The 13,630-nt window shown below is 51.0% G+C and overlaps 1 protein-coding gene across 3 annotated transcripts in view; it reads right to left on the bottom strand.

Annotated features, from left to right (window-relative positions):
• LOC144610075 (wings apart-like protein homolog) overlaps positions 1 to 13,630 on the bottom strand; it is a 149,364-nt gene that overhangs the window by 44,505 nt on the left and 91,229 nt on the right. For 2 of the 3 annotated variants that reach the window (XM_078428601.1, XM_078428603.1), the window contains exons 7-9: positions 11,724 to 11,860; positions 2,896 to 3,007; positions 1,946 to 2,173 (exon numbers count right to left, since the gene is read on the bottom strand). In XM_078428601.1, the coding sequence (XP_078284727.1) occupies positions 1,946 to 2,173; positions 2,896 to 3,007; positions 11,724 to 11,860 (477 nt within the window). The remainder of the gene's footprint in view (positions 1 to 1,945; positions 2,174 to 2,895; positions 3,008 to 11,723; positions 11,861 to 13,630) is intronic. The other variant, XM_078428602.1, reaches the window with a different exon arrangement.

Here is a 13,630-nt window from a genome sequence, read left to right as displayed (position 1 = left end):
ATGCTGGAGTAACTCAGCAGGTCAGGCAGCATCTCGGGAGAGAAGGAATGGGTGACGTTTCGGGTCGAGACCCTTCTTCAGACTGATGTCAGGGGGGCGGGACAAAGGAAGGATATAGGTGGAGACAGGAAGATAGAGGGAGATCTGGGAAGGAGGAGGGGAAGGGAGGGACAGAGGAGCTATCTAAAGTTGGAGAAGTCGACGTTCATACCACTGGGCTGCAAACTGCCCAGGCGAAATATGAGGTGCTGTTCCTCCAATTTCCGGTGGGCCTCACTATGGCACTGGAGGAGGCCCATGACAGAAAGGTCAGACTGGGAATGGGAGGGGGAGTTAAAGTGCTCGGCCACCGGGAGATCAGTTTTGTTAATGCGGACAGAGCGCAGGTGTTCAGCGAAGTGATCGGCGAGCCTGCGCTTGGTTTTGCCGATGTAAATAAGTTGGCATCTAGAGCAGCGGATGCAATAGATGAGGTTGGAGGAGGTGCAGGTGAACCTTTGTCTCACCTGGAAAGACTGTTTGGGTCCTTGGATGGAGCTGAGGGGGGAGGTAAAGGGACAGGTGTTGCATCTCGTGCGGTTGCAGGGGAAAGTGCCCGGGGTTGGGGTGATTTGGTTAGGAAGGGACGAGTGGACCAGGGAGTTACGGAGGGAACGGTCTCTGCGGAACGCAGAGAGGGGAGGGGATGGGAAGATATGGCCAGTGGTGGTGTCCCGTTGTAGGTGACGGAAATGTTGGTGGATGATATGTTGGATCCGCTGGCTGGTGGGGTGGAAGGTGAGAACGAGGGGGATTCTGTCCTTGTTGCGAGTGGGGGGAGGGGGAGCAAGAGCGGAGCTGCGGGATGTAGAAGAGACCCTAGTGAGAGCCTCATCTATAATGGAGGAGGGGAAGCCCCGTTTTCTGAAGAACGAGGACATCTCAGAAGCCCTAGTGTGAAACACCTCATCCCGGGCGCAGATGTGGCGTAGACGGAGGAATTGGGAATAGGGGATAGACTTTTTGCAGGGGACCGGGTGGGAAGAAGTGTAGTCCAGATAGCTGTGCGAGTCAGTGGGTTTATAGTAAATGTCCGTCACTAGTCTGTCTCCTGTGATGGAGATGGTGAGGTCCAGAAACGGGAGGGAGATGTCAGAGATAGTCCAGGTATACTTAAGGGCAGGATGGAAATTGGAGGTGAAGTGTATGAAGTCAGTGAGTTCTGCATGGGTGCAAGAGGTAGCACCAATGCAGTCGTCGATGTAGCGGAGGTAGAGTTCGGGGATGGGGCCAGTGTACGTCTGGAACAGGGATTGTTCGACGTACCCGACAAAGAGGCAGGCGTAGCTAGGGCCCATGCGAGTGCCCATAGCTACGCCTCTGGTTTGGAGGAAGTGGGAGGAGTCAAAGGAGAAGTTGTAGCTTTTAAGTGTCATCTTTGTTAATGACAGTCTCTTCATACAATTCCAGCTTGCTAAGTGATTTTAAATTCCACAGCTGCACTGGTGAGATTATTCTCCGGATTATTACCCCAGTAATTTAACTGCTTTGCCACTGTGCTACTAGGGAAAATTTATGCCACCCATGCCATAATGCTGCTTAAGGCTACATTTGCCACTTATAATATCAACAGCTGAGTCCAATATTAACCAAGAAGATAGAGTTGTTTGTAAAAAGTCAGGAAAGGACATTATATTCCCTCTATGTTACTTGACATCAACAGTAGAGCTCCAATGATAACAAGGAAGGTTGAGAAGTTTGTGAAAAAAAGTCAGGACAGTCATCATATTTCTTGTATGTTACTGAATCAGAATACGAGCAATCACCAGAGTCAAGCAGAGCCCTCTTCAGCAATGTGTCGACATACCATGTCTACCTTTTATGAAGTATCAGTAAGCTACTGCCTGCACCACACCTCATTTAAACAGCAATGAAAGCAGACAGATAGGAGGCTGCATGTTCTTACCGTGATATTCTCCAGGTCCAGATGCCGGTTGTGAACAGTCTCGCAGAGCTTGCGGATTTTCTCCTTTATCTTTTTCATTTCTTTCTCATTCAGTTGACGTGCGCATGGCTCCTGGTCCAACTCCAGGAGGCGAATCATCAGGTCCAGACTGGCTCGATCCAGGTCCATGTTCAGCCGATCTCGGCTCAGGATGTACATTAGTGCTGCTGTGCAAAGAGCTAGATTCTGCTAACCCAGAGCAAAAAAAAAAAGAGAGATTCAACAAATGGACACACACTGACGAAAGTAGGACAATGAGCTTGGACACCAAATCCTCGTTAGGGGCATGGGAGCACGGACGTCAGATAACAAAAACATAGACACCACTAAAAGCAATGTGACAAAGATTGTTGCCAACACCACCTTATGTATTAGTTTGTATGTTTAGTTTTAGCTTAGAGATATAGTATGGAAACAGATCCTTCAGCCCTCTAAGTCCATCGATCCATGCATCGACCATCGATCACCAGTTTACACAAGTTCTATATTATCCCACTTTCTTATCCACTCCCTGCACAAGAGGAAATTTGCAGCGGCCAATTAACCTACAAACCTGCACATCTTTGGTATTTTGGAGGAAACCGGATCACCCGGAGGAAGCCCATGTGGACACGGGGAAAATCCCCTCTAACCTACAGATCGTTGTACTCTTTCAGTTCTGCTTTCTGTGCACGCCCCTGATTTTGATCACTCCGCCAGGGGCTATCAAGGCTACAAGCTCCAGCATTCATCCCTTTAAATCTCTCATGCTTTCTATTCTTAAATCCTTCCTGGAACCCAATCTCTTCAACCACATGTGATTCAGTGCGAGTTCATGTTCGCAATACTTGGATGTATTTTGGAACTTGGAATGATACACCACAATAATTGTCATTAACACTTCCTCTGAACATTGAACAAAGAGAGTCTACCTGGTTCTTTTGTGCATCGTCCAACGTCTTGAAGACCATGGCTACCATTCCATGAGCTCTCAGGTGCATTCGGAAACTGGGCATGGCACACTTGGTGGCCAAGCTGATAATACTGAAAGACAAATCAAATGGAGCCATCAGCCCTTTCAGCATGAGCATAGGCAATAGGAACAAACCAACAACTTCAGGGCCTGTCCCATTTAGGCGATTTTTTTAGACGGCTGTCATAGTCTTAGCAGGTCGAAAAAGACTGGCCCCCCCCCCCACAACAATGTCTACGACAAGCTACAACAATCCACCACCTAGTTGACGTCAAGCTATCGACAACCGCTAACCGAATCATCGCGAGTAGGACGTCCACACAGGCGACAACCTACGACAACCGAAGTCAACCTACGTCCACCCGCGACAAGCTACGACCCTGTCGGCGACAACTGAAGACAATTCACGTCATTTTCGCCTCCGGTTTTGACGCCGGTACCTGTAGCCGGTTGACGTAGGCAGTTGCCAATGGAATTCAGCCAAGTCAGCACCGGCGACAACCTACGTCACCTGGCGACAACCTATGACAGCACCTATGTCAGGATACGTCAAGCTACGATCATTGGCATTAAACCCACTGTCATTGAAAAATGTTCAACATTCTGAAAATCAAGCGGCGACCAGAAAGACGCTACAACTCTTTGGAGACGACTCACGACCGTACGGACGACACCCCAGCAACCATGTGGTAACAGCCTAGTCGCCTGTAGTCGCCTAAGTGGGACAGGCCCTTTATACACTGGAACCAAAAAAAGCACAGATGCTGGAAATGAGAGACAAAAGCAAAGTCCTGTGTGCACGCAGCAGGTCAAACCGCAGCTCTGGAGCAATAAGAGTCAGTTTTTTGGGTCTAGGACAACATCATAATTGGAGATGTGAGAAAACAAGCATTTTTTAAGATTGAGGGAAGGGTTGGAATGGATGTGAACTGAAACATGTACATGTACAAAGAGGTGAGAAAATGTAAATCTGAAATTAAGTTCAACATTCACTCCTGAAGGCAGGAACGTGCCCAACTTGAGGATGGGATGCTGTTCCTTGAGCATACACTGGGCGTTGAAGGCCAAAGACTGAAAGATCAAAGTAGAAGTGAAATGGAATATTATCAGTCAACAGAAAATATTCTTGCAGGATATTTAGCAAAGGAGCCACCTAATCTTCTGGTTTCTCAAATGCAGAGACCACACTGAGCACCAAATTCAATACACTAAAATGTTTCAGCAAAAACCCATGTGAGTGCTCATAGCTACGTGTTGGTTGTGATTGTGTGTGAAATTGTTTATTTGTTATTGCTCTATTGCTGGACTGTGGGTGGCCTTTCATTTCACTGCACATCTTGTATGTGTATGTGACAAATAAACTTGACTTGAGCTTTAATTTATCTGAAGTGGGAGGAATCAAAGGTGAGAAGAAATTCTCATGCCTCTGAAGGTTTCATAATTTTGTTACCCATTTCCAATGTATTCTCATTTTCAAATGCACAGTGGGCGACTCTTCTATTTGATACATCCCGATGCATTTCAGTGAATAAGTTGGCAATTAATAGACAATAGGTGCAGGAGGAGGCCATTCGGCCCTTCGAGCCAGCACCGCCATTCAATGTGATCATGGCTGATCATTCTCAATCAGTACCCCATTCCTGCCTTCTCCCCATACCCCCTGACTCCGCTATCCTTAAGAGCTCTATCTAGCTCTCTCTTGAATGTATTCAGAGAATTGGCCTCCACTGCCTTCTGAGGCGGAGAATTCCACAGATTCACAACTCTCTGACTGAAAAAGTTTTTCCTCATCTCAGTTCTAAATGGCCTACCCCTTATTCTTAAACTGTGGCCCCTTGTTCTGGACTCCCCCAACATTGGGAACATGTTTCCTGCCTCTAACGTATCCAACTCCTTAATAATCTTATATGTTTCGATAAGATCCCGTCTCATCCTTCTAAATTCCAGTGTATACAAGCCTAGTCGCTCCAGTCTTTCAACATATGACAGTCCCACCATTCCGGGAATTAACCTAGTAAACCTACACTGCACGCCCTCAATAGCAAGAATATCCTTCCTCAAATTTGGAGACCAAAACTGCACACAGTACTCCAAGTGCGGTCTCACTAGGGCCCTGTACAACTGCAGAAGGACCTCTTTGCTCCTATACTCAACTCCTCTTGTTATGAAGGCCAACATTCCATTGGCTTTCTTCACTGCCTGCTGTACCTGCATGCTTCCTTTCAGTGACTGATGCACTAGGACACCCAGATCTCGTTGTACGTCCCCTTTTCCTAACTTGACACCATTCAGATAATACTCTGCCTTCCTATTCTTACCACCAAAGTGGATAACCTCACACTTATCCACATTAAACTGCATCTGCCATGCATCCGCCCACTCACACAACCTGTCCAAGTCACCCTGCAACCTCATAGCATCTTCCGCACAGTTCACACTACCACCCAATACCCATTGAAATCCTGACGACTCCCACAGGTAACTCGAGTACACCTCTTTTCATCCTGTTTCTCCAGGGGTATGACAAGGTTAATCTGTGTATTCACTTCCTGTTCACTCCTATTCTCTTACAGTTGGAATCGAGCTTCCCTTGTCCTCCCCTTCAATGGAATTTCAACATATATCCTGCAGGAAAAGAGTTGCTGGAGGAATTCAGTGGGCCAGGCAACATCTGTGGAGGGAAATGGGCATTTGACTGGTCCAGGTGAAGGGTTTTGACCCAAAGTGACGACTTTCCGTTTCCTCTGCAGATGCTGCTCGACCCACTGAATTCCTCCAGTAGCTCGTTTTTCATTTTGGATTCCAGCATCTACAGTCTCTTGTCTCCACATCTTATTTCCAGCCCTCTGAGCATTCGAAGGAACGAATGCTTCTGCTATTCTGCATCCACAAGCAACTCCCCTTCTCACAGCATTTTCCTATGCAAGCATGTCAGATACAACACTTGCTCTTTAAATCTTTTACCTTCCCACCATTCAGAGACTTAGAAATTAGTTTGTTAGATACAGCGCGGAAACAGGCCCTTCGGCCCAGTGAGTCCGCGCCGACCAGCGATCCCCGCTCATTAACACTATCCTACACACACTAGGGACAATTTGCATTGGACCAAGCCAATTAACTTACAAGCCTGTACATCTTTGTAGTGTGGGAGGAAACCGAAAATCTCAGAAAATCCTGGCGGTCACAGGGAGAATGTACAAACTCTGTACAGACAGCACCTGTGGTCGGGATCGAACCCGGGTCTGTGGTGCTATCAGTGGTGTAAGGCACCAAATCTATAGCTGCACCACCGTGCTGCCCAATTCATCAAGAGGAAACAGCAATTCATTTACACTTCTTCCAACCAGTTGGATAATATTTTAAATAAACAGCCACATGGATTCAAGATAGAAAACACTGGCACTGATTAACCGTGGCCTTTTAAGTACGACTGGCACTGATATAACACAACGCATTACATATTAACTGGCATTGATGTACAATGAGATACTGTGTACTAATACTGCTAAATTGATTGAAAGTGAACTGCGCCATCATCTCTTCCAAAAACAAATTCTCCATTGAAGCAAGATTATCTGTAAAACAATTACTTGGCAACCCAATAAACAAGATACAGTACCAAGTTCCACTGTGAGCTGAGTGCGACTGCCACAAAGTTATTTTTAGTCATCTCCAAACTGGATTTGCCAGGTACTGTGTTTAATTGGTACACAATGACTAAGCAGAGATTTGCTCACTGCGGTGATATATATCAGATTACTGGCAGTTTAATACACAAACATTTAAATCATCGCTGAAATGCAATCAACCACAAAAGTAACTGGTTTTAAACTAGACTTTAAACAAGGTGAATGATCTGTAACAGAGAGTACAGAATGATGTGAACATGATCACAGAATCCCACAGCATGTGAGGTTTTAGCATAATTACAAGGACTAAAGGACGGATGGTTTAAATCTATTTCTATCCAGTGCCTCTCTGACACATTGATGGCTGCGTGCAGGGTTGCCTCCATGCCAATCTGCTTCCAATACTGAATCAGCAGAGTTAGCACAACAATAATTTCAACCTCCTGATACTGTCATGCTTCACCAGTGTCAACTGTACTGGCACAGTGTAACACAGACAACAAATGGTCCAGCATGATCATCTGCCTGAATGCAAGGAACATCAACCAGAAGATCAGATAGGAAAGAAAATTTAACTTGACAAGATGGTCAGACACACACTTCTTTTAATACAAACCTGAAATGGGGGGGGGGGTGGACTATGTATAAACACAGCTGTAATTTCTACATGCTGAAACCAAAGTGTATAATGTGGCGGATCAGACCACTCCTTGGGTCAGCCCCCTCGTTACGTGACGGACAGGCGAAAGGGGTTAAAAGCCAGACCAAGGGAAGGCGTTCCTCATCCCTAGGCGAACTACGCTGTGGGCAGGAGCTCACAGCCTAATAAAAGAATCTTACTAAACACTGCCTAGCGTCTTGCCTTTTCTCTGGCCTCCGCCAGGCCACTACATTGGTGACCTCGACGGACATCACACGTAGTGATGTCAAACGATAATGTGCAACCCGGTCCTGCCGACCTCGTGCAACCCGGTCCTGCCGACCTCGAGGCCGTCTCCCTCAAACTCCCGACCCTGTGGACCGAAGAGCCTGAGGTCTGGTTTCAGCAGGCAGAGGCACAGTTTGCTGTGCGAAGGGTAACCGTCGACTTGACGAAGTACTTTTATGTCGTCGGCGCCCTGGACCAGGCGACAGCAAGGCGAGTAAAGCCTTACCTTAATGACCCCCCCGCGGATGACAAATATAAGGGCCTTAAAGAACTCCTTATCAGGAGGTTCGGCCTCAGCGACGCCGAGAGGGCATCTCGCGTTATGAGCCAGGGGGGGCTCGGGGACCGACGGCCGTCGGCCCTTCTGGAGGACATGCTCGCCCTTATGGGCAACCACCCGCCCTGTTTCTTATTCAAGCAGGCCTACCTGCGGCAGCTCCCGGTCGACCTCCGTTCTCAGCTCGCTGAGGACCCCACAAGGGGTGGTACCTCTTCCGGACAGGGTCGAAGCTGTCCGCCGTTTCCCCCGACCGACCACTGTCAAGGGCCTGCAGGAATTCGCTGGGACGGTCTCGTTCTATCACCGCTTCCTGCCGTCGGTGGCCAGAACTATGCGCCCACTCTTCCACCTCATGGCTGGTCGCCGCAAGGAGGTCGAGTGGGACGACGAAGCAGGAGCGGCCTTTGAGCAGGCTAAGGAGGCCCTAGCCAGGGCCACGATGCTCGTCCATCCTAAGGAGGATGCCCCAACCGCCCTGACCGTGGACGCTTCTGAGGTGGCGGTCGGTGCGGTGCTAGAGCAGCACATCGACGGGTGTTGGCGGCCACTCGCCTTCTTTAGCAGGCACCTCAGCGGGGCCCAACGGCATTACAGCGCGTTCGACCGGGAGCTCCTCGCCCTCTACCTCGCGGTACGCCACTTTCGGTACTTCCTAGAGGGGAGACCCTTCACCGCGTTCACAGACCACAAGCCACTCACCTTTGCGTTCGCCAAGGTTTCGGATCCGTGGTCTGCGCGGCAACAGAGACAATTGGCTTATGTGTCGGAATACACCACCTCAATTCGGTTCGTGGAGGGAAAAAACAACAGGGTGGCCGACGCCCTGTCTAGACCCGCGATCCACGCCGTCCTACAAATGGCCGGGGGGATCGACTATTCCGCCCTAGCAGCCGCACAGCTGGGGGACGAGGAGATGGCCGCCTATCGTACAGCCGTGTCCGGCCTGCAGCTCGAGGACATTGTCTGTGGCCCCGGGGATACAACACTGTTGTGCGACACCTCCACTGGCCTGCCGCGGCCCATCGTCCCTGTCGTCTGGCGTCGCAGGGTATTCGAGGTGCTCCACGGGCTGTCTCACCCCTCCATTCGGGCGACGGTGGCCCTTGTATCCTCCCGTTTCATGTGGCACGGGCTGCGTAAGCAGGTCGCACACTGGGCACGCACCTGCATCCCGTGCCAAACTTCAAAAATCCAGCGACACGTGCGTGCGCCTCTGCAAGAGTTTCGTGTCCCTCGGCAGCGCTTCGACCACATTCATGTGGACATCGTAGGGCCGCTGCCGCCGTCCCGGGGCATGACCCACCTCTTCACTGTGGTAGATCGCTTCACGCGGTGGCCGGAGGCAATTCCGCTGGCAGACACCTCGACGGCCACCTGCGCGCGGGCCTTGGCGGCGCACTGGATCGCCCGGTTCGGGGTGCCACTGGACATTACATCCGACCGGGGGCCACAGTTCACTTCGGAACTGTGGTCGGCCATGGCAAGACTCTTGGGTGTCAGCCTACACCACACTACGGCGTACCATCCACAGTCGAACGGGTTGGTGGAACGCTTTCACCGCCAGCTGAAAGCTGCCCTGAAGACTCGGCTCACGGGCCCAGACTGGGTGGACGCCCTGCCGTGGGTTTTGCTGGGGATCCGCACCGCACCCAAGGAGGACTTGGCCTCCTCCTCCGCCGAGTTGGTGTACGGGGCCCCCTTGACGGTTCCCGGGGAGTTCATCCCACCAGCGCAGGGTCGAGTGGAGCAGCCTTCTGACGCCCTGCAACGTCTTCGGCAGACGGTGGGCAGGCTGGCACCTGTGCCCACGTCACGTCATGGGACATTCCAGCCACACGTCCCTGCCGCTCTGGAGGACTGCCAGTTTGTGTTCCTGCGCAGGGACGCACACCGATCACTTCTCCAGCGGCCGTACGAGGGCCCCTTCCGGGTCCTGCAACACGGCTCGGCCACATTCGTTCTGGACATGGGGGGTCGCAGAGAGACTGTTTCGGTCGCACGGCTGAAGCCGGCACACGTGGACATTGATCGGCCGGTGCCGGTTGCACAGCCCCGCCCGCGCGGTCGCCCCCCGTCCAAGCTACCCCCTCCAGTGTCTGCTATGACCCCTCCACCTGTCGGTCAGTCGCCGGTCCCTGCGCCGGTCATGGTGCGCACCCGGGCTGGTCGCCTCGTGCGCCCTCCTGTCCGTTTTGTACCTCCGGTTCTTGGGGGGGGTCCTGTGGCGGATCAGACCACTCCTTGGGTCAGCCCCCTCGTTACGTGACGGACAGGCGAAAGGGGTTAAAAGCCAGACCAAGGGAAGGCGTTCCTCATCCCTAGGAGAACTACGCTGTGGGCAGGAGCTCACAGCCTAATAAAAGAATCTTACTAAACATTGCCTGGCGTCTTGCCTTTTCTCTGGCCTCCGCCAGGCCACTACATTGGTGACCTCGACGGACATCACACGTAGTGATGTCAAACGATAATGTGCAACCCGGTCCTGCCGACCTCGTGCAACCCGGTCCTGCCGACCTCGAGGCCGTCTCCCTCAAACTCCCGACCCTGTGGACCGAAGAGCCTGAGGTCTGGTTTCAGCAGGCAGAGGCACAGTTTGCTGTGCGAGGGGTAACCGTCGACTTGACGAAGTACTTTTATGTCGTCGGCGCCCTGGACCAGGCGACAGCAAGGCGAGTAAAGCCTTACCTTAATGACCCCCCCGCGGATGACAAATATAAGGGCCTTAAAGAACTCCTTATCAGGAGGTTCGGCCTCAGCGACGCCGAGAGGGCAACTCGCGTTATGAGCCAGGGGGGGCTCGGGGACCGACGGCCGTCGGCCCTTCTGGAGGACATGCTCGCCCTTATGGGCAACCACCCGCCCTGTTTCTTATTCAAGCAGGCCTACCTGCGGCAGCTCCCGGTCGACCTCCGTTCTCAGCTCGCTGAGGACCCCACAAGGGGTGGTACCTCTTCCGGACAGGGTCGAAGCTGTCCGCCGTTTCCCCCGACCGACCACTGTCAAGGGCCTGCAGGAATTCGCTGGGACGGTCTCGTTCTATCACCGCTTCCTGCCGTCGGTGGCCAGAACTATGCGCCCACTCTTCCACCTCATGGCTGGTCGCCGCAAGGAGGTCGAGTGGGACGACGAAGCAGGAGCGGCCTTTGAGCAGGCTAAGGAGGCCCTAGCCAGGGCCACGATGCTCGTCCATCCTAAGGAGGATGCCCCAACCGCCCTGACCGTGGACGCTTCTGAGGTGGCGGTCGGTGCGGTGCTAGAGCAGCACATCGACGGGTGTTGGCGGCCACTCGCCTTCTTTAGCAGGCACCTCAGCGGGGCCCAACGGCATTACAGCGCGTTCGACCGGGAGCTCCTCGCCCTCTACCTCTGCCTTTTCTCTGGCCTCCGCCAGGCCACTACAATAACACCCTTTAATAAAATCTGATGTGCACTTTAACCACATGTGTTTTTTTCTATTACAAATCTCAAATTGTGGAGTACAGAGGTAAATAAATAAATGATGGGTCATTGTTCCAAACATTATGGAGGACACTGTATTTGGCTCATATCCCTCTAAACCTTTCCTATCCATGTACCTGTCCAAAGGTCTCGAGTATACACGCATAAATATATACATTATAAATATATTACAGTGCGAGACTTGAACTTACAATCTAATTTGATGAAATATTAACCCCCCTGAAACCAGAATACACGAGTGAACCCATTCGATAAATCGGCAAGATAATAATTTCTAGTTCTGGCAGAGCTTTTTGGCATGTGACAAACTAGGCCATTTTCTGCACAACCAATACATTAATCTCCTTCCTCAATCACTCACAGTGCAGGTAAAATCTGCTGTATATTGACGCCAACCAAATCTGCTGTATATTGAAAAGAATAATCACAAAGAATACATCAATCAATATGAAGAGCACCTAAACAGTGAGACTCTGTGCACAGCAACATACCTAAGGCAGCGTGTGTTGAGAGGCTGAGAGCACTTCAATCCACTGAGCAAGTACTCAATGTCATCTGTAAACTCCTGGTTTTCTCCAAATTCCACCACATCGTTGAAGTGCTTCACGTGCTGGACCACAGTGTACAACTGAAATACAAAACAAACCAGTATATCAGTATTTAGCTAAATGCAAGATAGAGTCAGAGTCAGACAGCATGGAAACAGACCCTTCGGCCAACTTGCCCATGCCAACCAGATGTCCCATCTACACGTCCCACCTGTCCACGTTTGGCCCACATCCCTCTAAACCTTTTATATCCACATACCAAATGTATTAAAAAAATTATAGTACCTTCCTCAAGTACCCCCTCTCACAACTCGCTTCATATACCCACCACCCTCCAAGTGGAAAAAGTTGCTCCTCAGGTTCCTATTAAATCTTTCCCCTCCCAGCCTAAACCTATGATCTCTGGTTCTTGATTCCTCTACTCTGCGGAAAAGACTGTGGATCTACCCCATCTATTCCCCTCATGAACATCTCTATAAGATCACCCCTCATCCTCCTGCGCTTAAAATAATAGTCCTAGCCTTCTCAACCTCTCGCTGAGCTCAGGCCCTCAAGTTTTGGCAACAGCCTTGTAAATCTTATCGGCACTCTTTCCAGCTTAAAATCTTTTCTACAGCAGAATGACCAAAACTGGGCACAACACTCCTAGAGTTAATTTGGCACACAAGACTTGGTTAAGGCAATCATAGATGAGGCCCCCACGAAGGTCTCCTCGATATTCCGCAGCTGCCCTCTTGCTCCCCTCAGACGTTAACAGAGACAGAGTCCCCCTAGTCCTCCCTTCCACCCCATCTTCTCTTCTTAGGCCCCTCGGTCATGGCTGACCATGGGTGATGCATCCTAGTTGGCTGCTTGCTCCACACCTCGGCTAAAGCAGCGTCGCTTGTAGCTGAAGAGACCAATGCGGAAGTGACAGTCTCTGCCGCAAAGGTCACATTTGTATGTGGTCTCTGGTCTGTTGAGGTTGCTGCGCTCCTTTCTGCGTGCCCGCTTGTCTGCCGTTGCGTTCATCAGTTTCTCTTCCCCCGTTTTGAGATGTTGGTTCAGGGTACCTCTCACCTCGTATGGTCAGCTGCAAGGCACTCCCAGGACTCCACATCGATGTTGAGCGCCTTCAAATCTCTCTTGCAGACATCCTTCTAATGTAGCTGGGGGCAGCCGATGGTTCTCCTCCCAGATGTCAGCTCGCCATAGAGGATGTCTTTTGGAATACGGCCATCCTCCATGCGACATGGCCCAGCCACCACAGTCTGCACTGCCTGAGTAGAGTGTACATACTTGGAAGGACAGCGCGAGACAGAATCTCGGCGTTGGACACTGTCTTGTCAGGATATACCCAGGATACGGCAGATGCTTCTAAGGTGGAAGGTGTTGAGTCTTCTCTCCAGTCTGGCATATGTATTCCATGTCACTGCCGTACAGCAGCGTGCTGTTGACACAGGCGTTGTAGACTGCTTTCTTTGTCTTCACTCTCAGCTTTGGGTTGGTCCACACTCGAGTTGTGAGGCAAGCGAGAGTTGTAGCTGCCTTCCCGATCCTCTTGTCAATATCTGTGTCCAAGGAGAGGTTGTCAGTGATGGTGGAGCTGAGGTACATGAACTGATGGATGGCATCGAGTTTGTAGTCGTCGATGGTGATGACAGGCGGTGCCTCTGTATCCTGTTCCAGGACGTTCATCTTCTTCAGGCTGATGGTTGAAGTCCTTGCAAGCCCAATAGAAGCGGTCCATCACTGGCAGAGGACCTCATGCAAAGGAAGCAGTAGGGTAGTCTTGCAGTGCTTGATCAGGTCAGGGGGAATCCCGTCGCTGCCTGGGGCCTTGCCTGAGGCCAGGCTGTCAATGGCCTTGC

Source organism: Rhinoraja longicauda, chromosome 35 (genome assembly GCF_053455715.1).
Source record: "Rhinoraja longicauda isolate Sanriku21f chromosome 35, sRhiLon1.1, whole genome shotgun sequence".
NCBI classification, from domain to species: domain Eukaryota; kingdom Metazoa; phylum Chordata; class Chondrichthyes; order Rajiformes; family Arhynchobatidae; genus Rhinoraja; species Rhinoraja longicauda.
Note: the sequence above shows the minus strand (reverse complement) of the source record. Positions and strands in the feature narration are given on the sequence as shown.